The 26,317-nt window shown below is 37.8% G+C and overlaps 1 protein-coding gene across 1 annotated transcript in view; it reads left to right on the top strand.

Moving 5' to 3' along the window:
• AGBL2 (AGBL carboxypeptidase 2) overlaps window positions 1–26,317 on the top strand; it is a 36,550-nt gene that overhangs the window by 9,055 nt on the left and 1,178 nt on the right. Inside the window, exons 4-20 of the mRNA XM_072421905.1 lie at window positions 1,670–1,783; window positions 2,310–2,498; window positions 4,436–4,543; window positions 5,433–5,577; window positions 6,722–7,504; window positions 8,032–8,191; window positions 8,287–8,413; window positions 8,957–9,057; window positions 9,183–9,313; window positions 10,729–10,795; window positions 11,066–11,167; window positions 17,606–17,686; window positions 19,463–19,529; window positions 19,608–19,697; window positions 19,798–20,025; window positions 20,571–20,625; window positions 26,090–26,217. Coding sequence (XP_072278006.1) covers window positions 1,670–1,783; window positions 2,310–2,498; window positions 4,436–4,543; window positions 5,433–5,577; window positions 6,722–7,504; window positions 8,032–8,191; window positions 8,287–8,413; window positions 8,957–9,057; window positions 9,183–9,313; window positions 10,729–10,795; window positions 11,066–11,167; window positions 17,606–17,686; window positions 19,463–19,529; window positions 19,608–19,697; window positions 19,798–20,025; window positions 20,571–20,625; window positions 26,090–26,217 — 2,676 coding nt within the window. The remainder of the gene's footprint in view (window positions 1–1,669; window positions 1,784–2,309; window positions 2,499–4,435; window positions 4,544–5,432; window positions 5,578–6,721; window positions 7,505–8,031; window positions 8,192–8,286; window positions 8,414–8,956; window positions 9,058–9,182; window positions 9,314–10,728; window positions 10,796–11,065; window positions 11,168–17,605; window positions 17,687–19,462; window positions 19,530–19,607; window positions 19,698–19,797; window positions 20,026–20,570; window positions 20,626–26,089; window positions 26,218–26,317) is intronic.

The following is a 26,317-nucleotide window of genomic DNA, read 5'->3' as shown; positions in this document are numbered from 1 at the left end:
TGCAATACCTGAGCAGTGCTCACGCTTGGTTTTCTGACAAGTCAAAATATTTTTTTTTTTAATAGTGGGAGAGGTTTGCAACCTTATGAGTTTTTTAGTACTATCTGAAACTCTGTTAGTTTCACCCTCACTACCTGTTCTTCTGATGATTTAAGAGGGTCATGCTTGTTTTGGGTAAAAATCTTCCATGCACGTGGCAGTCCCCCAATGACATTCCCATCTGATAGATTGATTAAGGAAGTGATCATGATGGGTGCTGAGTTTCCCAAAGGGGGAGAGTACAGTGGGGTGCTACTCATTGGTCCTCCCCTCTTTTTTGGAGCGAACAGTGGAAACAATGCATGTTCATTCTCCTGTCACTGGGCACAATTTTAAAAGTTTGTTTTCTGCAACAGAAATCTGTCTGAAGTTTGTACAGGGCTTATGTGTTTTTCAAACAACAACAAAGACATAAAAAAGTGTTTTTTAAGAAGAATAGTGATAGGCTAGGACCTCTGTCACAGTTTTATAAATGTATATGCTATTATTACTAATATTACACAGTACATTTATAGCACCAACATATTACGCAGCACTTTACAATGTCCATAGTCATGTAACTAGATGTCCCTCAAGGGGGCTCACAATCTAATGTCCCTACCATAGTCAGATGTCTTTAATACAGTCTATAGTCAATTTTGGGGGGGAAGCCAATTAATGTTTTTTTGGGAAAGTTGGAGTAAACCTGAGTACCCGAAGGAAACCGATTTAACCACAGGGATCCTGAATACTCCTTGCAGATAGTGTTCTGGCCAAGATTCGAACCTGGGACCTAGCGCTGCAAATGCTGGAGTGCTAACCACTGAGCCAACCGTGTTATGAACAGAATTATTTTTCTTAACTGCTTAGCTTTAACATTATTTTTATACAAGGAATACCTACAACTATGGTCAGCATGGTGGCTTGGGGGTTAGCACTCTGGCCTTTGTAACGCTAAGTACCAGGTTCGAATCTCAGCCAGAACTCTATCTGTATGGAGTTTGCAGGTTCTCCCTGTGTTTGTGTGGGTTTCCTTCCACATTACAAAAACATGCAGCTAGAATAATTGGCTCTCGCTCCCCAAAAAAGACTATATTAAAAAATATACATCAAGACATTGACATATGACTGGGGTAGGGACATTAGATTGTGAGCCCTTTTGAGGGACAGCTAGTGACATGACTATGGACATTGTTCAGCACTGCGTAATATGCCAGAGCTATAAAAATACTGTGTAATAATAATAGAAATAACTAGAACGCCGCACTCTTGAAAAATATTACCTAAAGGGATCCAACAACTTTTGAAAGTTCTGTGTTTGAATAAAAAAATTTAGATTTAGATATGTTTATATCTATTTCTACCTATGGGCCATGGTATAAAAACAAAGGAGCTTAATTTCTAAAGTTCTTCCAACTGATTCTGCACTTATGTTTTCCAGAGCTCCTTTCTTAAAAAATAATGTGTTGTTGGGTAAAGCGAGTATAAACAGTAAGACTTTATGGACAGCATAAACAGTATGGACTTTCCCTTTGCTTCTATGTTGCTAAGCTAAGTGAACAACTAAATGTTCCCTATTATTTCCAGTTGTATTACGTTTCTTTAAATTCAGAAACAATTCATATAAAGTTTTAAACTATGTTATTTACAGAAAACAAAGCTAAAGAAGAAGAGATTTTATTGCATCCAGCTCAGAGAAACCGAAGGAAGGAACAAACTCCTACAGACTCTGACACATTTTCCCAGAACCAAAAGAAACTGGTTTGTAAGTCTTTTAACACATCTAAAATCCAATGTATGGTATAATGCTGTACGTATGGTATAATACTGTATGCATGATGGTATAGAGACAACAAAAGTATATTCTGAGAGGGAACATGTACAATATTCAACTTAAAATATTTCTTGACAATTGATGTGGTTTGTGAATTTCCCACTAGAAGAGGCATCAAATGTAATATTGGAATTTGTCTTTATTTGTTGCATTGACTTTCTTTTGCATTTGATCTACAAAAATCATGTAGCTGTATCCACTCAGTTTATGTGATTGCAGGTCTGAATAGGGAGGGGAGAGCCATATAATGCCCAGCAGTTGTCACAGACCACAGGAGAGTATTTCCATTTAAGAGCCCCCAGCCCAATATTTACCAACATAAATAAAACAGCTAGCCTTACCAGGAGCATAGTTCAGAACTTTTATCCTTCCTATACTCAGTACAGGTTTCAGATATTGTTTTCTGGAGATTGTATTTGATCAAGGATTTGAGTGCTCATTTCTCTTTCTCTTTCAGACTCGCTGTTGCTAGAGAACACCATCTTTAAGAGTAGACAGATTGTATTTGATAATCAGGAAGGACAGATAATCCCACGTCTCAGGGAGCCCAAAGGTTTGTTTTCTACGTTTGGGCAAAGTGGCCTCCTGCAACCCCCACGCTGGCCTACAGAATGTGAAGTTATTCCTGACGAGATTACTCACATTGGTAATTTTCAATAACGATAATGTGTAAAAAAAAAAAAAGCTTTTTTTTTTTTTTTTTTTTTTTTTTTTTTTTTGTCTGCCCTGTGTCTTTTATGAAGAGTTTAGAAAGATGAAAAAATAACACTCTTTTAGCCACATGTCAGATAGTTAAAATCTGGCTTTAGGTTGTTGTGTATGTAAAAAAGGGAGATACCACTGGTGTGAATACTTGCTCCCACAATTGCTGTGCGATAGCTTAAAGAGACACTTTTAGCTTGCTATAACTTTGCCAAAACAAGGGACAGTGTAAAGGGCCTTCCCCTGAACCCTATTATAATATTTTATCTATAAACGTTTTGCTGCTACTTTCTTCTTCGCTGGTGCCACAGGTAGTGGTGTTGCCAACCAGAAGTAGTGGTTATGTCACTAACTTAGTTATGTGACATATTCTGGACTTGGCTGGGTGGAGCTGCAATTGGCTGCTAGACCTGAACACTGTAATAGGGCAACAGGTCATGTGCTCATTCGTGAGCTCAGTTATGGACAAGTTGACAGTGTCTCTTTTAAGGTACAATGGGGCCTTAGGCAAGGCAGGAGCGTATTCTCCCACCCGTAGAAATAAAGATTGCAATAAACACACAGAAGACGTCCCATTTATACTGACATGGTCCCATCAGACACTATCTGGTAAGTTCCTGCCTTGTTAAGTAACAGGTAAACTTATCTCCCTGGTTAACTGCAGGAGCTTAAGGTTTGTAGATGGGCCCCCTGGATATTTTCCAGCCCTAGGCTCCTTCCGTTTTTGCCATATGGATGATGTGATGATGATGATTTCGTTCATCATAGGTTGTGTTAAGTCCATCTCTCCAATTGTAATAGGGGGTACTTGGCTGTATTTGCAGATGTATATTGGCATAATGTGTATGTTAAATATTGAGGTTTGCAAAACTCAAGTTAGCTCCATTTCCACCTCTCTATATTTATTTAGCGTCAACATATTAAGTCCAAAGTCATGTCACCAACTGTCCCTCAGAGGGGCTCACAATCTAACTTCCCTACAATAGCTACAGTTTAAGGCATTTTTTGCGAGGAACCATTTACCCATTTACCTGTCTGCATGTTATAGAGATTGGGGATGAAACAGGAGGAGAACATACAAATTCCATGGTAATTATGCTTTGTCAGAGATGCAAACCCTATCCCTAGTTATCCACAGGTAAAAGCGTCAGTCACAAATCCACCATTCCATCGTTTCTTCCTTGCAAGCTCCTGAATGATAGGTGTCAACAAGGTATGCATTACATTGTATAAAAAAACCACGTGGAATAAAGGCGCCAGCAATGTAATCTGACAAAAGCACACTTGTGCCCCAACTATGAACATAAAACTGTTTGCATATTCTTAACAATCAGTAAAGGGGCAATAAAACAAGCTAACCCTAACCTCTGTGAAAATATGCATTTTCAACGTTTATTATAAAGATTTAAAATATAGTTTTGCTCTGTTTTTAGAAACAAGTGTTGGTATCATTGGAGGGCCCATGGCTTACTAGGATTTTGTTCTATAAAACACAGTTTCTCCAAATGTTCTTCCCAACCACTGGAGAACAGCTGTAGTTGTAGGTCAGACTGGTCTTGCCTGACTAAAAATAGGAGGTGGAACACAGGATTACACAACACAATGTATTTGATGGGTAATGGTCATGTGTGGCTAACATGTGGTGCATACAAATAATTTATAGGAGGTACAGAAAATGTAGTCACACTTTTAAAGGATATGCTGATAAAGCGTTGGGTAAGGTGTAAAAAAAAAAAAAGTGATATAAACAGATGTACAGTGATTTAAACACTCTGATTCTTTTTTTAGGCAGCCTAAATATTTCATTGGCTTGTTCCTTGTTCAATACCAGTAAAGTATACTACTGCAAAATGTTTATTCTTTTCTTTTGTCTTTTTATAGACTGGGATCCACCCGATCCAGAACCCTTCTACAGACACACTGGCAAGGAAGCAATGCCACCAGTTTCAGTGGGAGGAGATGGCAAAGTGGTGTATGAAATCAGACAAGGTAATACTGTCATGTTTACAATTCAGTTAAACACATTGTGTGTTTCTGTGTTTAAAAGAAAAAAGAAAAAAAAAACACAGAATTACCACCTCTGCTCACCATTTCTTCTGCCTTAAAAAAACTTCTAACATATATTGTGACGAGCCAGCATACAAAAGCTGAACACGGAGGCAATTGTACCTTATTATCTATTAGTAGTTAGTCACACTCAATTTAATCTGCATATTGCAGACATTTCAGCACCCATCCAAGTGGCTTTCTTAGGGCAATTGTACCTTATTATCTATTAGTAGTTAGTCACACTCAATTTAATCTGCATATTGCAGACATTTCAGCACCCATCCAAGTGGCTTTCTTAGGCTATGTACACAGTACAATAATTGTCGTTGGAAAGGATCTTTAACGATCCTCTGACAAAAAGCATTGTAAAAAGTTTCCAAAGTCCAGTGAATTTTTTTACAAAATCTATAGCCCAAACATCAAAAGCTGCCTTTGACTACAGTTTGTGTGCTTAGCCATGAATTTGTTCCTTTGCAATCTCAAAAGTAGTTATGACTAGCTTCTAATTCGGTAATAAATCACAATCACTGTGCAAAAGGTCTAACTTGAAAGCACAGACTACATGGAGCAAAGACAACTTCTTCTAAAACTATGTACGCTCATCAGGTGCAGTGGTCTTCTGATCCTGTTTATCACTCCACCATTTTGTTTCCACTACAGGCCACTGACATCCATCAGACTTCTGTATGAAGCTTAAAAAAAAATAAGAAATTACAATCTATCCATGGAAAACAAAGTTTCAAACAGCTCATCTATTGGAGTATTTATTGTTACTTATCTCCTTTACTTGCATACCTAAAATCATTACTTTTTATACCTCCTTCTGCAGCCTACAAGGGATCTTACTTCATCGGTTCCCGAACTGGCGGTCGGCCCTGTTTCAATTATACACCTACAAAGGCTAATGGAAAAAATAACGATTTACAGTTTGAATCTCGATTTGAAAGTGGTAATCTCCAAAAAGCTGTCAAAGTGTGAGTGTCTTAATTAACGTGTGCACACAGTTGCATTTCTGCCACTGGCCACTTCTCAGATTCATAGAGGGTTAGAATTTACATTTAATGGGCTGTACTCTTGAAATAAAAATATGTGCTGATAAATGTGTGCATGGAATGTACATTACTGCTGCTAATCTAATAGTAATAATTTAGTGCTATTTTAATAATGAAAACCTTTTGCATGTAGTTATTACTTGGCTAGTATCTCACCAATGCTGCAATTTATATTACAGGCAATGCCTACATTTTTACTCCTATCTTAGTGCAGATATCTGAGAACAGTAAGCCAATCAGACTGGCACAGAATGAAACTCATTGTGAGATGCTGTACACTATAAATTTACTAAATGGCCTAAGTTTGTAATAATGCATTGAATTATAACAGTTTAGAAATTTACAGCATGTATTAGTTTGAAATCCTAATTCCTGATAATGTTAAATTATAGTTATGCAGTCATACAATAAAATAGTTAGAAGGGTCATATTTCTCACTCTATTTAACAAGATTTTTTAGTTACATTTTCATTACTGATGTATGTCTTAGTTTTTTTACTACCAAATTATAGCTGATTTTGGGGGTTGGTGTTTTAGAATAAAAAGAAATTGTTAGGTTGAAAAAAGTCCATGGAACCCAACCGCTATGGGAATAAATACATTTAAATTACAAATATAATGAGAACCTGCATATTTCAGATAGCAACATAAGTGTCAAATTGATCCAGAGAATGTAAAAAACCCTCATAAAACATGGTTTATTTTACTACAACAAGGTAATAAAATTCTTTTTTTTCCCCTAAATCAGATATTCCCTGGATTCAAAATCTGTTCTTTCATTCGTTTTAAACTTTAATCTCTAGTTAAATTTTGTGCTTCTAGAAACTCATCCAGCTTGCTCTTTAAACAATGCATAGAACATGCTATCACTACTTCCTAAGGGAGTCTATTCCACATTATCAAAGAATTTTCTGTAAAGAATCCCATTGAGGGGGAGAGTGCCCCCTCGTCCTTTGCATACCTTTTCTAAACTGTAAAAATATAGAATGCGGTTTGCAGGGTACTGCAAAATATGTCCGTTTTATTTTTTTTAAATAATATATTATGTCTTCTGTTCTATATTCAGAGGGACTTATGAGTATGAACTAACCCTACAAACAGACCTCTACACCAGCAAACACACCCAATGGTTCTACTTCCAGGTGAAGAACACCAAGAAAGGTATCCCTTACCGATTCACCATCACCAACTTGATGAAGAGTAACAGCCTCTACAATTCCGGCATGAAGCCTCTTATGTATTCCGAACACAGTGCTGCCCTCACAGGACAGGGGTGGAAGAGGGAAGGGAAAGATATAAAGTACTATCGCAACTCTCGCCCTCAGGATGGTGTCTCTTTGTATAGCTTGACCTGGACCTTTGAATTCCCCCATGACAATGATACCTGTTATTTTGCACACTGTTATCCGTATACATATTCCGACCTGCAAAAGGATATTCAGAGGTTGACTAGTGACCCAGAACGCTCCCAGTACTGCAAACTCCGGGCCTTGTGCAGGAGTCTGGCAGGTAACACAGTCTACCTCATGACTATCACTTCCCCATCAGTGAATCCTGAGTCAGCCACAAGTAAGAAAGCTGTTGTGATGACCGCCAGAGTACATCCTGGGGAGACCAATGGCTCCTGGATGATGAAAGGATTCCTTGAATTCATCCTTAGTGACTCTCCTGATGCTCAGCTGCTTAGGGATATGTTTATTTTTAAAGTGGTTCCAATGCTGAATCCAGATGGGGTGATTGTTGGAAATTACCGCTGCTCCCTGTCTGGGAGGGATCTAAACAGGAACTATCGGAGTATGCTGAAGGATTCCTTTCCTTGTATTTGGCACACGAGGGCTATGATTAAAAGGTGAGGCCCTTATCAGATAAAAGAAACACTGTATGTCCTAACGTTTATTAACACCTAACCATTACACTTACACTAAGACCAATAGTTAGTGGACATTCTTCCAAATTGCTAGGTTTTAGGGAAAGACTACTTTTTTGCAGTGAGCAAGTAAGACAGATACTTTAACTCTGTATGGTTTTTTCCTATTTATGCTACTGATCATAAACTTGCTGTATGCATAGTGTCATCTCTTGGTCAAAGGGTAGTAGCACAACAAGTGTAAATTTAAGGAGAAATAGGGGCTTCAGGAATTTGTATAACTCCTAATGACTAAAACGTGCCATTAGAAACCTGCAGAGAATCCCAAGTCTGAGCTAGATAAATGTTAAGACACAACAAAAATATTGCTTTAATATGTAAGGCCAGCAAGAAGAAGGTATACAATTTGGAGAATGTGGGGTATCCCTTTTGAACCAGAAATAATTGCTAATAATAAAGAGAAGTGCACTTAGGACAACCAGACATTTTGTATTCTTTTTTCATTTTAGGCTTGTAGAGGAACGAGAAGTTCTTCTGTATTGTGACCTCCATGGGCACAGTCGTAAGAACAATGTGTTTATGTATGGCTGTAACAACAAGGGACATCCCGAGTCCAGGCTACACGAGAGGGTCTTCCCTTTAATGCTCAGCAAGAATGCTCCTGATAAGGTAATTCAGACTGTTAGAGAAAATGTGATTAAATTCAAAGTCTAGCTGATTTATCCACAAACAGATGTGAAATTTATGTTGTTTCTTGTTTATAGTTCTTTTTTAAAGGCTGTAAGTTTAAAGTGCAGAAAAGTAAAGAAGGTACAGGACGAATTGTAATGTGGCGCCATGGCATCAGAAACAGTTACACCATAGAGTCTACCTTTGGTGGATCTACACTTGGTGAGTATTCTTCCACTATATTGGTCAGCACTACCTTGTCCTTGGTCACAGAAATTAGCAATTTTAATGTCATTTACCGCAGTGGTCAGCATTTGATGTCAGGTTAAGTATATCTCAGCCCAACCACGGATGTCACTGCCGCTCTGCTCCTACCACAAAGTTCAGTGTAGCTCTGTCATTCATTGAAGCAATGAATTGTAGGTAACTGTAAAATGTATTTTCTTATTAAAAAAAAAAAAAAAAAAAAAAAAATATATATATATATATATATATATATATCTATATCTGTAGCACACCATCAACCCCAATGCACAGTTTTTTGTTTTTTTTACTTACATCTGATACGTGTTTGTCACTTTTATTTAAACGTGCCTATTTTTTTTTAACTCAGGTGTAAGTTCTATTCTTTCCCCTACCCCCTAACTCACTGTTACTCTATCCCTAAGGCACTGGTCAGAACTAATATGTGCTATACCAGGTCAGAATCTGGAACATTTTAAAAATCTTTAATAAACATCTAATATGCCTTTTCTGATTTTATAGGGGACAGAAAAAGTACTCATTTTACAACAAAGGATCTTAAATTGATGGGGCATCACTTCTGTGACACTCTACTGGACTATTGTGATCCTGATAGTACCAAGGTGAGCATTTCACTCAATAGGTTTTTACAAGTATTGTAGTTGGTTAAATCATCCTTTTTTGGACCTTGTTATAATATCTGTGTAAATATAAGAATCTCCATGCATTGACTGCCCTCTGTTTTCAGTTTAAGGCATGTTTGTCTGAGCTACAGACAATAGTGGAGGAAGAAATAAAAGAGAAGTTGAAACAACTTGGAAAAAATGTTGATTCTGACGTCAATTTGAGTGACATTTCCCTGTCGAACATTGAATCAAGGTAAGAATAAAACTTTTTAGTTTGTAAACTGTAGCGATCAACAAGCTACATTTGATAAACTAAAAAATCAAAAGTTTGTGGACGTCTGACAATCACATCTATCGCCAAGTATTATAAAACAGTTAAAGATAGTCCCTTGCCCCACAATTATATGGACAGGTATGTATGGATACAAGACTAAACTTTCTATCTATTGAGCTCTACATTTACATGTATGCATGTATATGCAGAGTCTTGTAAAAAAAAAAAAAAATCCTGCTGAAATACTATGCTTGATGCAGTTAGCAACGTTTTCTTAAGTCTCTTAAGCCCGATATATTTTGGCTGGCTTCCTCAGAGGAACATGTGACAATGATCAGAGAAATTTTCCTGTACACTTAGAGCAGGGCTTTTGATGTGGGAAATAAATCTAAAGTACATCTATAGAGGCGCAAGAATATATCTTGTATCCAAGTTGAAAGCTAATGTAAAAGTAGCATATAGGGGAAATTTAACCACCTTTAGATGTAATGGTAAGGGAAAAGAGGTATAATTCTGTTGTAGGGGGCACAGCATGCTGGCTATGCTTTCATGTTCCAAAATCTCTAGCCGACAAAAAGATGGTTCTAAGCTTTACTACTTTAGGACAGGGACAGGTTATCAGGAGGGGGCTGTGCTTTCATGCTCCAAAATCTCTATCTGACAGAGGATGTTTCTAAGCTTTACTACTCATGGACAGGGACAGATTAGCAGGAGAAGGCTATTGCAGTAATACAGAGTTAGTCCTGTAAAAGAAGAAGCATTGTACTTTATTTTCGAGCAGTCATGATATTCCGCTGCTTTCCTGCTCTCCAGCCATGCAGGTACTTGATTGACTAAGTGGACATGTTCCTCCTATCATGCAATATTTTCTCCCGGCAGCTCTTATGCAGTGATGTATGAGCATGTGCGAGAAACAAATGCATCTGGCAGGAGGAACACGTATTCACACAATCAAAAAAGGTAAATGCCTGCATCAGCTGGAAAGCAAGTGGTGATGTCATTTTGGTTGAGTATTAGGCCTGTCATTCTTCTGTTTACTGGGTATTTTAGGTTATGCTATTACAGACACCACAAAACTCTTTGATTTTGCTCTGTCACTACCCATTGCCGAGTCATGACACTTAGATTGTATTGCAGAGCATACACTTTCATCAGTGAAACTGGGTGGTCTAGCATACTTGGAATAGGTCTGGCCCAGATTTGAAAACATTAGCTAATGACTTTTAGGAAATCCATTCTAGGGTTGCGGGATCACCCAGTTTTACTGATGAAAGTGTATTCTCTCCAGTGTCATGTCGCAGCCTTGGGGAGATGTAATAAATTAGTGCACGGCCATAACGCAATCTAAAAGACTGCAATATTTGATAACATTAATTTGTCACTGTCTCTTTCAGCACTGGTGGATCAAATAGCTCTGAGTCTGATGGACTGCCAGCACATTTGCTAAACATTGCAGAAAAGGTGAGAAGTTAGGTTCTTTTTTCATCTTTCTTGTATTGTGCAAATTCCAGTTATATGCACCCTTTTTTTCCAGCTCATTTAAGAGTTTAGCCCATGCTAATAGTAATGTCATTGGACAAGCATGTAAAAGTGTAATCCTTTGAAAATGACACTTTGACCGTCTGAGATGAGATCTTCTTCTATTCAGTTCATGTTGGGAGTTCCTCCCATTATAAGATGTGAAGCAAATTTAATCAAAACTAAACTCTGATCCACTCTGCTTTTCACTAGTTTTATCAGAAAAAGAAGCGTTTACGATCTCGTAAGGAGAGGAACAATATGTATCAGAGACGTAGCTCCAAACACAAATCAAAGTCACAAAGTAGTGTGGTGGTAAGTCTGCCCATAACAATACTTTTACAAATTCCTATTCCCACTAAAATGAAAGTGGTTTAGTCCAAAAGAATAATATTTTAGATCCTGTGACTTTATGATTTCTTTAGTACTTCATTTGAAAATTCCTGCTTCAAAGCACAGGAAGAATATAGCTTCATGTTAAATTATCTTACTTTGTGGAGGAAACAGGAAGGGGTTGGGTGGACACAAAGTCGAATAAAGTAGTCTTACTGGTGGAGTACCCAAAAGATTATATTTTTTGTATTCTATTTTCATTGCAGGCAATGTAGCAGAGTATATTTTTTGTAAAAGTACCATGCATTACAACCAATTACTATTTTTTGATAATATAAATATGTGGTGATCACCTCCCAACCTATACTTTGCACGAAGAATTCCCAGAACCCTCACCAACAATTTAAGCACCAGCAGGCTGAAATTGGCCATCACAGGGCAAGGTTAACCAATCTGTTAAGTCTTGCTAAAGGCACAGTGCAAAATTCGGCAGAAAAATAAAGACTAATCTTATCTTACAATAGCTGAACAATAGCAGCAATGTAAAATAAAAGAGAATCATGTTAAAAAAGCACTCAGCACTCAGTCTGTCAATGCCATTGTCCTTAGCAACAAGTTAGTATGTGCGTGAGCTTCCTCTGCTAGGCTTTCATAGCTTTTTTTATACCAATACACAGAGGTGGAACAAAGAGAATCATCCAATGACAGTAAGATGTGTCTGTCTGAGGGGGTGTTTACACCGATTATGATTCCCTGTGGACACACCTTGGATGCTCTTATTTTAGCTAGATTCATAATTCCATATGTGAAGGTTTTATGAACTGGCAACTGCCAGATTATTAATTAGCCCAAATATATAGTTCAGCAAGACAAAACTAGGCATGTCTGGGACTTATGATTCACTAAAACAGACTAAAAGGGGGTTCCAAGTTTTCCTGAGGCCTAGGAGCCTTGAGGTTTTAAAATGCTCATAATAATGAACTGGCTATAATTCAGCAATCTTCTACTTTGTGTGGAATTGTGTGATGGAAATATGATGATTAATAATAAATGTGTTCCTGAATACAGCTTAAGGTCAGTCAGAAGCCATCTCACATTGCTACACAAAACCCCTACTTTTACAAGGCATGTTGTAAACTAGTGGATCTGGAAGGATGTGCTGGTGATTTACCCGATGACAGAATGGAAAACCTGATAATAGAAAATTATATATTCATGTGTCCATACTATTAGACACAGGCCCTAAAGAGGGAGTCTAGACGCTATTGCTTTACCTTTAAATACTAACCTAACATTGGTTCTCTCCCCAATATAACAAAATATAAAATTTATTTTTTTAATGTGTAAAAATATCAAATATTTTTTAACCTCTTTCTCCAAATCCCAAATCTTAGTGCTAAAGATGTCCTTTAGCTTTTTTGCAGATTTTTATTGTGTAGACTGTATAACATTTGTTAGGGTGAAGTTCCTAACAGTGAAATTATTATTATTATTAATAATATTAAACAGGATTTATATAGCGCCAACATATTACGCAGCATTGTACATTAAATAGGGATATAGTGGGAAACATATGCGATGAAAGACATACATTTTATGTGGGACTTAAGAACATGCAGCCCAACAGCACAAACATGTTCCTATTCCATCGGCTTCCCTTGCAAGTGAGTCAGGTGTGACTGACAGGTGTGAGTCGGGTGAGATGCTGACTCACTTACAAGGGAAGCCGAATAGGAACATGGTTGTGCTGTATGTTCTTATATCTGTTTGAGGACTTGAGGGCATGAAACTTAGGATCATTGTGATTTTTTTCGAAAACTGAAAGAGATTACTCACTAATTAGCTAAACAGGATTTGAATATACCATTGCCACCATCACCACCTCCTTCCTTGCAGGAACTTTAAATAAGAGGGCTGCTGGAAGTACAAACATCAGACTTCTCCTCTCTTTCCTCCTGAAGAAGTGGATTTTTTCCATGAAACAGTTATTCTGTAAGGAGAGGTCATTATATACACCCATGAGTTTATTGTGTTTTATGTATTTGAAATGATGTTTGTTTTTAATGTTTAACCACCTAGCCGGTATGCCCGTACGAAGGTCGGGCAACAAAAAATGGCTAGGATGGTTAACCCCGTAATTTTGTCACAGCCTTACCTCCATGGTCCTGCTGTGCACATCCAGTGGGACCATGGAGGTAAGGATTCCAGCGTCGTTTTCCTATTCCAGCGTTGTCCTCCGTCCATCGTCGTCTGTCGATCTCCCTCTCCAGCGTCGGGTGCCAGCGGGACCGGTAAGATGCCGGCCGGTATCTTGTGTTCCGATCTCGTAAGGAGAGGAACAATATGTATCAGAGACGTAGCTCCAAACACAAATCAAAGTCACAAAGTAGTGTGGTGGTAAGTCTGCCCATAACAATACTTTTACAAATTCCTATTCCCACTAAAATGAAAGTGGTTTAGTCCAAAAGAATAATATTTTAAATCCTGTGACTTTATGATTTCTTTAGTACTTCATTTGAAAATACCTGGTTCAAAGCACAGGAAGAATATAGCTTCATGTTTAATTATCTTACTTTGTGGAGAAAGCAGGAAGGGGTTGGGTGGACACAAAGTCGAATAAAGTAGTCTCACTGGTGGAGTACCCAACAGATTATATTTTTTGTCTTCAATTTTCATTACAGGCAATGTAGCAGAGTATATATTTTTATAAAAGTACCATGCATTACAACCAATTACCATTTTTTGATAAAATATGTGGCGATCACCTCTCAACCTATACTTTGCACAAAGAATTGCCAAAACCCTCACCAACAATCTAAGCACCAGCAGGCTGAAATTGGCCCTCACAGGGCAAGGTTAACCAATCTGTTAAGTCTTGCTAAACACACAGTGCAAAATTTGACAGAAAAATAAAGACTAATCATAGAACAATAGCAGCAATGTAAAATAAAAGGGAATTGTGTTGAAAAAGCACTCAGCACTCTGTCAGTGCCATTGTCCTTAGCAACAGGACAGTGTGTGCATGAGCTTCCTCTGCTAGGCTTTCATAGCTTTTTTTATACTAATACACAGAGGTGGAACAAAGAGAACCATCCAATGACAGCAAGATGTGTCTGAGGGGGCCGATTATGATTCTCTGTGGACACACCTTGGATGCTCTTATTTTAGCTAGATTCATAATTCCATATGTTAAGGTTTTATGAACTGGCAACTGCCAGATTATTAATTATCCCAAATATATAGTTAAGCAAGACCAAACTAGGCATGTCTGGGACTTATGATTCACTAAAACAGACTAAAAGGGGGTTCCAAGTTTTCCTGAGGCCTAGGAGCCTTGAGATCTTAAAATGCTCATAATAATGAACTGGCTATAATTCAGCAATCTTCTACTTTGTGTGGAATTGTGTGATGGAAATATGACGATTAACCACCTGGGCGTTACACTGATGTCTAGATTTCTGTATGAAAAGCGGTACACTGTTGTTCATGATTTTTTTTTTTTTTAAATTGTAGACCTGTAACTTATAGAAATATGTCCGAACAAGGGTCTAGTAGATATCATAAACAGTGGATCACTTTTGGTACAGAAATCTAGACCTCAGTGTAACGCTCAGGTGGTTAATATTATTAAAATGTTGTTATTTTTATAATCAATATTGATAGAATTGCTTTAAAAGTCCTGCTTAAAATTGATGTCTTTAATTGCATAACTTTTCCTATGAATGTTAGGGATGTGGCCTGTTTAAGATAAAGAATTGTATACAGGAGGATGTTTCTTTAAATAGTGACAAGAGTAGACTATGCACATGTTATTTTGTTGAATAGACCACTTATAGTCTTCATTGGAAGCCTGTGTAACAAGTTGAGATTTAGAGCACAAGTGTGGTAATTGTTGCCCTAAAAAGGGAAGTGCCCGAACAAGGACCTTTATGTCAGATTTAGCAGCCATTATTAAAAAAAAAAAAAAAAAAAAAAAAAAAAAAAAAAAAAATAAGATATACTTTACAGGATGTTACTGAATCTTCTAACCAAATGGCAAAGTCTGCAGTCTCCAAGAGCTCTAGCAAGGGGAATACAAGAAAAAGAAAGGTGAGATACCGTAATATAAAAAATGTTTGAAACACACAATCATGTAAAAAAAAAAAATACTTTTAATAAAATTAAATAAAATACACAAAAATCAGCTTAAACAAGAATACATAAATAAATGAAAAATACTGAAAATGCAATAATTCGGTATAGTGTATAGTAATATATTTTTCTAAAACGCCTCCCTAGTGTCCAAAGTCCTATACCTATAGACAAAACCACATAAATATATTTTGTATTGGATTGGATACAGGATGTATTGAATCCAATACAAAATATTTGAATTTCCCGCTACGACCCCCATCGACGGGCGCACGCACGGACATCATCAGGAATCGCTGAGGGACGTGTACGCGAAAGCTGGGTATTCTAATTCTTTCCAAACTTCCATGCAAAACGTGTTAAATTTTTTGCATGGAAATGTATTTTAGATTGTAGGCTATAATTCACCGAATTACTCAATGATTACTTATAATTCACCTAATTACACATAACTCACCGAAATATGTCCAAAAATTTTATAAATTTAATAATAAATTTTTTTTTATCAAACATAAAAAAAACTTTCAAAAAAAATCTTTAAAGAAAGTTTAAAAAAAAAAAAAAAAAAATATATATATATATATATATATATATATATATAATACAATTATATATATATTATATAAGGATTACTTTGTGTTGGACTCAATACAGCTTTTTTGAGTACAAAATTTTGAATTTCCCGCCCCGCCTCCTGCCCGCACCGACGTCACCGGGAAACCCCGGTGATTGTCACTGCACTCGCCGGATGAAGAAAGACAGAAGACGTCTCCAGAGGAGCTGCGGGGAGAAGGTGAGTATTTTTTTTTTCTCGGTCGACGCTGGACAGCATGGATCATCGCAGCGGGGACCAGGTAAGTGATTGTAATTTAGACAGTGAGAAAAGTTCGGGTTTATCGATTTTTGCAAAATCGGTAAACCCGAACCAAGGTCGGGTTTACCGGCCAGGTGGTTAATAATATTTGTGTTCCTGAATACAGCTTAAGGTCAGTCAGAAGCCATCTCACCCTGCTACACAAAACCCCTACTTTTACAAGGCGTGTTGTAAACTAGTGGATTTGGAAGGATGTGCTGTTGGTTTACCTAATGACAGAAGAGAAAACCTGATAATAGAAAATTATATATTTATGTGTCCATAATATTAGACACAGGCCCTAAAGAGGGATTCTAGACTCTATTGCTTTACCTTTAAAGACTAACCTAACATTGGTTCTCTCCCCAATATCACAAAATATAAAATATATTTTTTAATGTGTAAAAATATCAAATATTTTTTAACCTTTTTCTCCAAATCCCAAATCTTAGTGCGAATGATGTCCTTTAGCTTTTTTGCAGATTTTTATTGTGTAGACTGTATATAATTTGTTAGGGTGAAGTTCCTAACAGTGACAATATTATTAATAATAAACAGGATTTATATAGCGCCAACATATTACGCAGCATTGTACATTAAATAGGGATATAGTGGGTAAGATATGCGATGAAAGACATCAATTTTAAACGGGATTTAAGAACATACAGCCCAACAGCACAACCATGTTCCTATTCCATCGGCTTAAAAATAATCAATATTGATAGTATTGCTTTAAAAGTCCTGCTTAAAATTGATGTCCTTCATTGCATAACTTTTCCTGAATGTTAGGGATGTTTTGTGAATGTTAGGGACGTGGCCTGTTTAAGATAAAGACTTGTATACAGGAGGATGTTTCTTTAAATAGTGACAGGAGTAGACTATGCACATGTTATTTTGTTGGATAGACCACTTATAGGCCCTGATTTATGAAAGCTCTCCAAGGCTGGAGAGAATACACTTTCAGAAGTGAAGCTGGGTGATCCAGAAAACATGAAATGGATTTTTCTAAAATCATTTTCTGTTTGCTAGCAAACGGTTTGAATCCTGGACCAGATCCATTCCAGGTTTGCGGGATCACACAGCTTCACTTCAGAAAGTGTATTCTCTCCAGCCTTGGAGAGCTTACATAAATCAGGGTCATAGTCTCCATTGGAAGCCTGTGTAACAAGGTGAGATTTAGAGCACAAGTGTGGTAATTGTTGCCCTAAAAAGGGAAGTGCCTGAACAAGGACCTTTATGTGAGATTTAGCAGCCATTATTTTAAAAAAAGCTGTAATTTTAAAAAATTTTGCAAAAACAATTTTAAATCAGAAAAATATATTAAGGCTTACATGGATTTTCATGATTGGGATTACACATACTTTATATAATCACTGAAAAAGCGATTTAGAAAAGGACAATAAATGGGTATAAATTATTTCCTATGATTCTCCTAGGATGTTACTGAATCTTCTAACCAAACGGCCAAATCTGCAGTCTCCAAGAGCTCTAGCAAGGGAAATACAAGAAAAAGAAAGGTGAGTTACCGTACATACTCATCTATAAGTCGATCCGCATATAAGCCGAGGTACCTAATTTTACCTTTTAAAACAGGAAAAATTGATTCTATATATATTTATATATACATAAATATTTATTTATATTGGTCTCAATACAGCTATTTTGTATTGAATCCAATACAAAATTATTTTAATTTCTTGACATTCCTCCCCGGAGATCATCTCTGCATTTGGTGGCTGAAGAAAGAAGAAGTGTCAGGAGGAGCACAAGGTAAGTAGGGCTTTTCAGTAGTAATCTGATGTCGTACAATGTTGTATGACAATCAGATTGCACTGTAAGGGTATTTACTACCATTTGCTCCTTTCAATTTGGCGTCTGAGTTACGCCGGTGTGTAGCCGTCGTAAATTTGGCGTACCCCCGCTGGCTTTTGCGAGCAGCGTATTTCCGCCGCAGCCTGATGGCATTGTCATCTGGAGATGAAAACCGCTAGATGCCACTGCCGGATCAGGTGCTTCCATGCACCTGACTAGGGTATAAGCCGAGGGTGACTTTTTCAGCACATTTTGGGTGCTGAAAAAGTCGCCCTATACGCGGGTACATAAAGTATACAGTGGGGCACAAACAGCAGTAAAACTTTAGAAGTTATACAAAATGTATCTACCGTGTTTCCTCGATGATAAGGCATCCCCATCAAATAAGCCACCCCCCGATTTTTGCTCAAACAATTAAAATAAAGCACCCCCTCGCAAATAAGACATCCTCCGATACCTGATACTGTGTGCCTCTGTATGACTCCTCGATGCTGGCTGCAGTGCAGAGTGAAACTGAAAGTAACTATATATATGTATATTGGACTCAATACAGCTATTTTGTATTGAATCCAATACAAAATTATTTTAATTTCCTGCCACTCCTCCCCGGAGATCATCTCTGCATTCGGTGGCTGAAGACAGAAGAAGAAGTGTCCGGAGGAGCACAAGGTAAGTAGGGCTTTTCAGTAGTAATCTGATGTCATACAATGTTGTATGACAATCGGATTACACTGTAAGGGTATTTACTACCATTCGCTCTTTTCAGTTTGGCGTCGGAGTTACACCGGCGTGTAGCCGTCGTAAATTTGGCGTACCTCCGCTTGCTTTTGCGAGCAGCGTATTTCCGCCGCAGCCTGATGGCATTGTCATCTGGAGATGAAAACCGCTAGATGCGACTGCTGGATCAGGTGCTTCCATGCACCTGACTAGCGTATAAGCCGAGGGTGACTTTTTCAGCACATTTTGGGTGCTGAAAAAGTCTGCCTATACTCGGGTACATAAGGTAAGCTTTTTTACCATTAGGAAGGAAATGCCAATATAGGCATGGAAAAATCTTTACAGTGGGCACAAACAGCAGTAAAACTTTAGAAGTTATACAAAATGTATCTAGAACAAAAAAGTATGGTCTGAAGTTTGAGTTTTTTCAATTTTTAAGGGCCAGTTAAAATATAAGTGTTATGGTAAAGTGCACAATAATGCTTGTGTCCAACAGCCACATGGTAACACACATCGTGCAATTTGGTGCAAATAATCTAAAAAGAACCCCAACATTCCTTCAGAGTGCATTGGGTGCACAGCAAAGAAACATGCTATAGTATGTTAAAGTGTTGTGCTCCTAAAAGCCGTGCGGGTCTAATTTTGTAGAGTACAATGCAACTTAACAGGAACACATGTCGTAAATTGGCCTTTATTTAAAAATTGCTTTATTTCAGTGGTGAAAATGATAAGTGTATACAGTATTTATAATTTTTTTAAAGCAGTTGAAGTCCAATGAAAGCTCCACATCACAGACTGATATGGTGCAGACAACCACAACGCCACCTACAGGTACAAATAGAGTTAACATGCACAGCTGCTGTCTTAATTTCTCCCTGAATTATACATGATACTTTTTTTTCTTATCAGTAGAAAAACCTACCCTATCTTATGCCAGAAAACCGGACTCAGTTTCTTTGAAAACCCAGCTCATCAACAGGTTGCCAACCTCCTTTGTTGGTGAGTGAGTTCTACAGGGTACCTCTGGTGTCTCATAAGACAACTGATTCTGTAATACCTACTGAAAATTTACAAGACTTTTTTAATTCTTATTCACCAGGTGATTTTTCCATTATTGATCATGTGTGTATGCGTCATGGCACAATAAAGACACAGGAAACAGTTACTGGCAAACGCCTTCCTCTTATTATAACAGTTATTCAGAGAACTAACCTAACTCCATTTCCTAAGGATTCATCACTGATGAAACAACATCCACCACCTTTCCATGCCATGCTCAATTTCAACAATGACAAAAGCCAGATCACTGACCATGTCCTCAAAAGAGGTTTGTACAATTGCAATGTATTTTAGGCCTGGATAGTATAAATAGGAGCAATGAAAAGTGGAGAAACTCATAGCAACTGATCAGAAGTCCCCTGAATAGACTTTATTAGGCTTAAAGTCAACCTATCATCACAATTTTTAACACTTTTTTTGGGAGGAAATCCCCCCAGCCTCCTGGGATGCTTGCGTTACAAATTCCAGGATGCTGTGGCCTGCTCCTTCTGCGTCTGCCCAAGTTAGGGCATGCGTCATCCAAGCTTTCCCCTATGTAAAAAGATAAAAAGACATATCACCCGATTTTGTGCCTGCTCAGTGTGGGTTCAGGTGATATAAACAAGAACCCAAGAAAAAAGAAGATAGTGGTACTGGAAAGAAAGACAAGCACCAGAAACAAAAAGGAAGCCAAGACAGGACGGGACACACTGGGCTTGGTTTGTGGGTGGGTCGAGGGGCTTTTCACAGAAAAAGTTGAGTTTTTTTTTTTTTTTTTGTTTAAGTTCTGCTTTACTGTAGTTTATTGTTTCCTTTTCTCTGTTTGTCAATCAGAAAAACCATTTATGTCAAGAAGTCTAATACCGTCTTTGGGGACCAAACCATACAGGTAAATAGTTACTAGAAAAAAATACCATTTATGTCAAGAAGTCTTACGGTAGTGATCAGAAGGGGACAATGAATGGCACAGAGTGATCAGAAGGGGACAATCAATGGCACATACGGTAGTGATCAGAAGGGGACAATGAATGGCACAGAGTGATCAGAAGGGGACAACCAATGGCACATGAGTGATCAGAAGGGGACAATCAATGACACATGAGTGATCAGAAGGGGACAGTCAATGGCACATGAGTGATCAGAAGGGGACAACCAATGGCACATGAGTGATCAGAAGGGGACAACCAATGGCACATGAGTGATTTTCAACAATAAATGTGTACTGTAGTCTTCTTCATGGAAAAATAAGACATCCCCCTGAAAATAAGACCTAGGGCATATTTTGGCATTTCAAAAAATATAAGACAGTGCCTTATAGGGGAAATGGGGTAGAACAAAAAACGTTTGGTCTGAAGTGTGAATTTTTTCAATTTTTAAGGACCAGTTAAAATATAAGTTGTATGGTAAAGTGCACAATAACGCTTGTATCCAACAGTGCAAATAATCTAAATAGAACCCCAACATTCCTTCAGAGTGCATTGGGTGCACAGCAAAGCAACATGCTATAGTATGTTGAAGTAATGTGCTCCTAAAAGCTGTGCGGGTCTGATTTTGTAGAGTATAAAGCAACTTAACAGGAAAACATATCGTGAATTGGCCCTTATTTAAAAATTGCTTTATTTCAGTGGTGAAAATGATAAGTGTATACAGTATTTATAGTTTCTTTATAGCAGATGAAGTCCAATGAAAGCTCCACATCACAGACTGATATGGTACAGACAACCACAACGCCACCTACAGGTACAAATAGAGTTAACATGCACAGCTGCTGTCTTAATTTCTCCCTGAATTATACATGATACTTTTTTTCTTATCAGTAGAAAAACCTACCCTATCTTATGCCAGAAAACCAGACTCAGTTTCTTTGAAAACCCAGCTCATCAACAGGCTCCAAACCTCCTTTGTTGGTGAGTGCAATGTCTACAGGGTACCTGTGGTGTCTCACAAGACAACTGATGCTGTAATAACTACTGAAAATTTACAAGACTGTTTTAATTCTTATTCACCAGGTGATTTTTCCACGATTGATCATGTGTGTAGGCGTCATGGCACAATAAAGACCCAGGAAACAGTTACTGGCAATCGCCTTCCTCTTATTATAACAGTTATTCAGAGAACTAACTTAACTCCATTTCCTAAGGATTTATCACTGATTAAGCAACATCCACCACCTTTTCATGCCATGCTCGATTTCAACAATGACAAAAGGCAGATCACTGACCATGTCCTCAAAAGAGGTTTGTACAATTACAATGTATTTTAGGCCTGGATAGTACAAATAGGAGCAATGAAAAGTGGAGAAACTCATAGCAACTGATCAGAAGTCCCTTAAATAGACTTTATTAAACTTAAAGTTAACCTATCATCACAATTTTGAACACTTTTTTTAGGAGGAAATCCCCCCAGCCTCCTGGAATGCTTGCATCACAAATTCCAGGATGTTGTGGCCTGCTCCTTCTGCGTCTGCCCAAGTTAGGGCATGCGTCATCCAGGCTTTCCCCTATGTAAAAAGATAAAAAGACATATCACCAGATGTTGTGCCTGCTCAGTGCGAGTTCAGGTGATATAAACAAGAACCCAGGAAAAAAGAAGATAGTGGTACCGGAAAGAACGACAAGCACCAGAAAGAAAAGGGAAGCCAAGACAGGGCGGGACACACTGGGTTTGGTTTGTGGGTGGGTCGAGGGGCTTTTCAGAATTTGTTTGTAGATTGTTGGAGAGTCTGTCTATATGAATTGTTCTCTTACTCCTTTTCTCTGTTTCTCAATCAGAAAAACCATTTATGTCAAGAAGTCTGATACCTTCTTTAGGGACCAAACCAAACAGGTAAATAGTTACTAGAAAAAAATTAGTTTTTTATTGGTTAAAAAGTGTGCGCTTTATTCCATTAAATACCCAGTAAGTACAGAAAAATACCTGTCGTTATGGCTGAAAAATGACCTCAGTGTTAGTGTCCTGTGTGGGCTGATAGCACACTGCACAGTGTGGACAATCAGCGAGAGTGGTGTCAGCCCTGGCTGGTTTTCTTTTGCTAAACTACTTGAATTCTCCCCTATGTGACTGTCTTAACATAGAGAATAATCATTTTGCAGTCCCAAGATAACAATTAGGAAGGGTAAAGGACTTTTTGAGATAAGTTTTGTGCTTATGGAATTAGAATAAAAAAAATGTTTTGAGGTATACTTATTGGGCCCAAAGGTAACAAATAAGAGAAGTTTACTGTTAGGATTTACATATACTTTAACATGAACCTGACCTTAAGAGTGCTGTAGTAATCGTCCTAAATTACTGGTTCTCTAAGATATTTTCTAGTACCTGTGTTTGTCTCCAAGTTAATCTTTGTATCCCTCTAGTGCAGAATTTTCCAACCAATTTTCCAACACAGGGAAACACTTAAAATAACTCTCAGGTCTTCGGGGAACCCCTGCTATAATTACTAAAACCACAGCTCACAGTATATTAGCATTGTGGAAAAAGACCTCTTACATTGCTGGCCAGTGGGAAGAATATCAACCTTATAAATAGCCAAACAAATCATTGGTATCTGTTAAACTAACCTGAGGGTCACAAATTGCTCATTGCTCAAGGAAACCCTGGCAACCTCTGGAAGAACCCTGGTTGAAAAACACTGCTTTAGACCCTATTCTGTACACAGGACCTCAAGTTTTCTTAATTTCAAGATAAAAGGAGAACCCGTGCTTTAATATGCGTTCCAGAACAATGTGTTCACCTAAAGCAGTACATTCTCCCTATTCTTCATTCTCCCTGCCACTCATTTTTAGTGTGCCAGATGCTCCAGGAGTTTTTTTTTTTTTTTGCACTGGCATCTGACCAAAATGGTGGGAAGCCAATAAAACATATGTGCTTCTCAGGAGGGGGGCATATGTGGAGGCAGGAGACAAACCTGTTGTTTGAAACCCTTTTGCAATGATTGTGCAATGATTGTTGTCTCAGAATACTGGTAAATTGTGTAAATGTTTACAACAGCTGCAATGTCAGTTGTAAAGCATTTGCTGTTATCTGAATATTTTGACATGTTGAAGTTGATCTGAATATTACATTTTATTTAGTTTTGCGACAACTGCAGATAAACAGAAAAACCCTGAGACGTTCAGCTCAACCATTGACCTTCAGCTTGGTCTCAGCCCAAAGACCTACAAGACCAACAGAACTCGCTCAGAGCCAGTCATCACTCTGTTGACTTCAGGTGAGTGTGTAATTGTTGTGACGGCTGTTTCACATTTATACTTTTGTGATTTTAATTGCTTCAACTAATGCAACTGATCACATAAACAGGAAGGTAATCTGCAGTACATTTTATTTTTGTTTGATATCATATGCTTCTTATGTTTCATATTTGCAGAATTGTTGGATAACTTTTTGCCAAAACCAAAAAAGCCAATATCAGTGTCATTACCAAATGTCATAAGGTCAAATTCCCTCATCACAGCTGCTCCAGACGAACAGACACAGCAGAAGGTAGGAAAAGAATTATATAATGTTAGAGGTTCTGGGCCCAGCTTATTTCAAAGTTACTTTTTATTTTTTACTGTGCAAATTTCTATAATTTGTTGTGATGCTGTTCATGTAAAATACCACACAAAGTACTATTACAGGAATGGATGGCCAGCTGACACCATAATGCACATGAGCTATGAAGGTCTAGGCCCTTTTTCATGTTTTGTTTACTGTCTAAACTTTTGCTGGAGAGATTCACCCCTTTTTCCTGGTTAAATCTTGTCCAGATTTATTCCTTATTTGGGGAAATTTCCTCTCATTCCCTGTTATGTCTCAAAGGCAAAAAGTTGAGTGAAATCAACCCCAGCAGGACATGGAAAGTGAAACAAGAAAAAAAGCACAAAACAATTAGCCTATAGAGGTTCTAACCCCTGTGTACATTATTTAAAACCAAAAAAGTGACATAATTACCAACATATTTGGCTGATACAGGTAAATAGCATACATAGGACAATTAACCGCCTTGCTGTTAAGCCCGACCTTGGTACGGGCTCAAAAAAGTTGCTCTTTTCGTTAAGCCCGAAATAGTTACTAGAAAAAAATACCATTTATGTCAAGAAGTCTAATACCGTCTTTGGGGACCAAACCATACAGGTAAATAGTTACTAGAAAAAAATATTGTTTTTATTGGTTAAAAAGTGTGCGCTTTATTCCATTAAATACCCAGTAAGTACAGAAAAATACCTGTCGTTATGGCAGAAATGACCTCAGTGTTAGTGTCCTTTGTGGGCTGATAGCAGACTGCACACTGTGGACAGTCAGCGAGAATGGTGTCAGCCCTGGCTGGTTTTCTTTTGCTAAACTACTTGAATTCTCCCCTATGTGACTGTCTTAACATAGAGAATAATCATGTTGCAGTCCCAAGATAACAATTAGGAAGGGTAAAGGACTTTTTGAGATAAGTTTTGTGCTTATGGAATTAGAATAACAAAAAATGTTTTGAGGTATACTTATTGGGCCCAAAGGTAACAAATAGGAGAAGTTTACTGTTAGGATTTACATATACTTTAACATGTACCTGACCTTAAGAGTGCTGTAGTAATCGTCCTAAAGTACTGGTATTCTAAGATATTTTCTAGTACCTGTGTTTGTTTTCAAGTTAATCTTTGTATCCCTCTAGTGCAGAATTTTCCAACCTTTTTTAACACAGGGAAACACTTAAAATAATTCTCAGGTCTTCAGGGAACCCCTGCTATAATTACTAAAACCACAGCTCACAGTATATTAGCATTGTGGAAGAAGACCTCTTACATTGCTAGCCAGTGGGGAGAATATCAACCTTATAAAAAGCCAAACAAATCATTGGTATCTGTTAAACTAACCTGAGGGTCACACATTGCTGATTGCTCAAGGAAACCCTGGCAACCTCTGGAAGAACCCTGGCTGAAAAACACTGCTTTAGAACTTATTCTGTACACAGGACCTCAAGTATTCTTAATTTCAAGATAAAAAGAGAACCTGTGCTTTATTATGCATTCCAGAACAATGTGTTCACCTAAATCAGTACATTCTCCCTATTCATCATTCTCCCTGCCACTCATTTTTAGTGTGCCACATGCTCCATGAGTTTTTTTTTTTTTTTGCACTTGCATCTGACCAAAGTGGTGGGAAGCCAATAAAACATATGTGCTTCTCAGGAGGGGGGCATATGTGGAGGCAGGAGACAAACCTGTTGTTTGAAACCCTCTTGCAATGATTGTGCAATGATTGTTGTCTCAGAATACTGGTAAATTGTGTAAATATTTACAACAGCTGCAATGTCAGTTGTAAAGCATTTGCTGTTATCTGAATATTTTGACACGTTGAAGTTGATCTTAATATTACATTTTATTTAGTTTTGCGACAACTGTAGATAAACAGAAAAACCCTGAGACGTTCAGCTCAACCATTGATCCTCAGCTTGGTCTCAGCCCAAAGACCAACAGAACTCGCTCAGAGCCAGTCATCCCTCTGGTGACTTCAGGTAAGTGTGTAATTGTTGTGACGGCTGTTTCACATTTATAGTTTTGTGATTTTAATTGCTTCAACTAATGCAACTGATCACATAAACAGGAAGGTAATCT

Source organism: Pyxicephalus adspersus, chromosome 9, assembly GCF_032062135.1.
Source record: "Pyxicephalus adspersus chromosome 9, UCB_Pads_2.0, whole genome shotgun sequence".
NCBI lineage: Eukaryota > Metazoa > Chordata > Amphibia > Anura > Pyxicephalidae > Pyxicephalus > Pyxicephalus adspersus.
The sequence above is the reverse complement of the archived record's forward strand: the minus strand, read 5'-3'. Positions and strand labels throughout refer to the sequence as shown.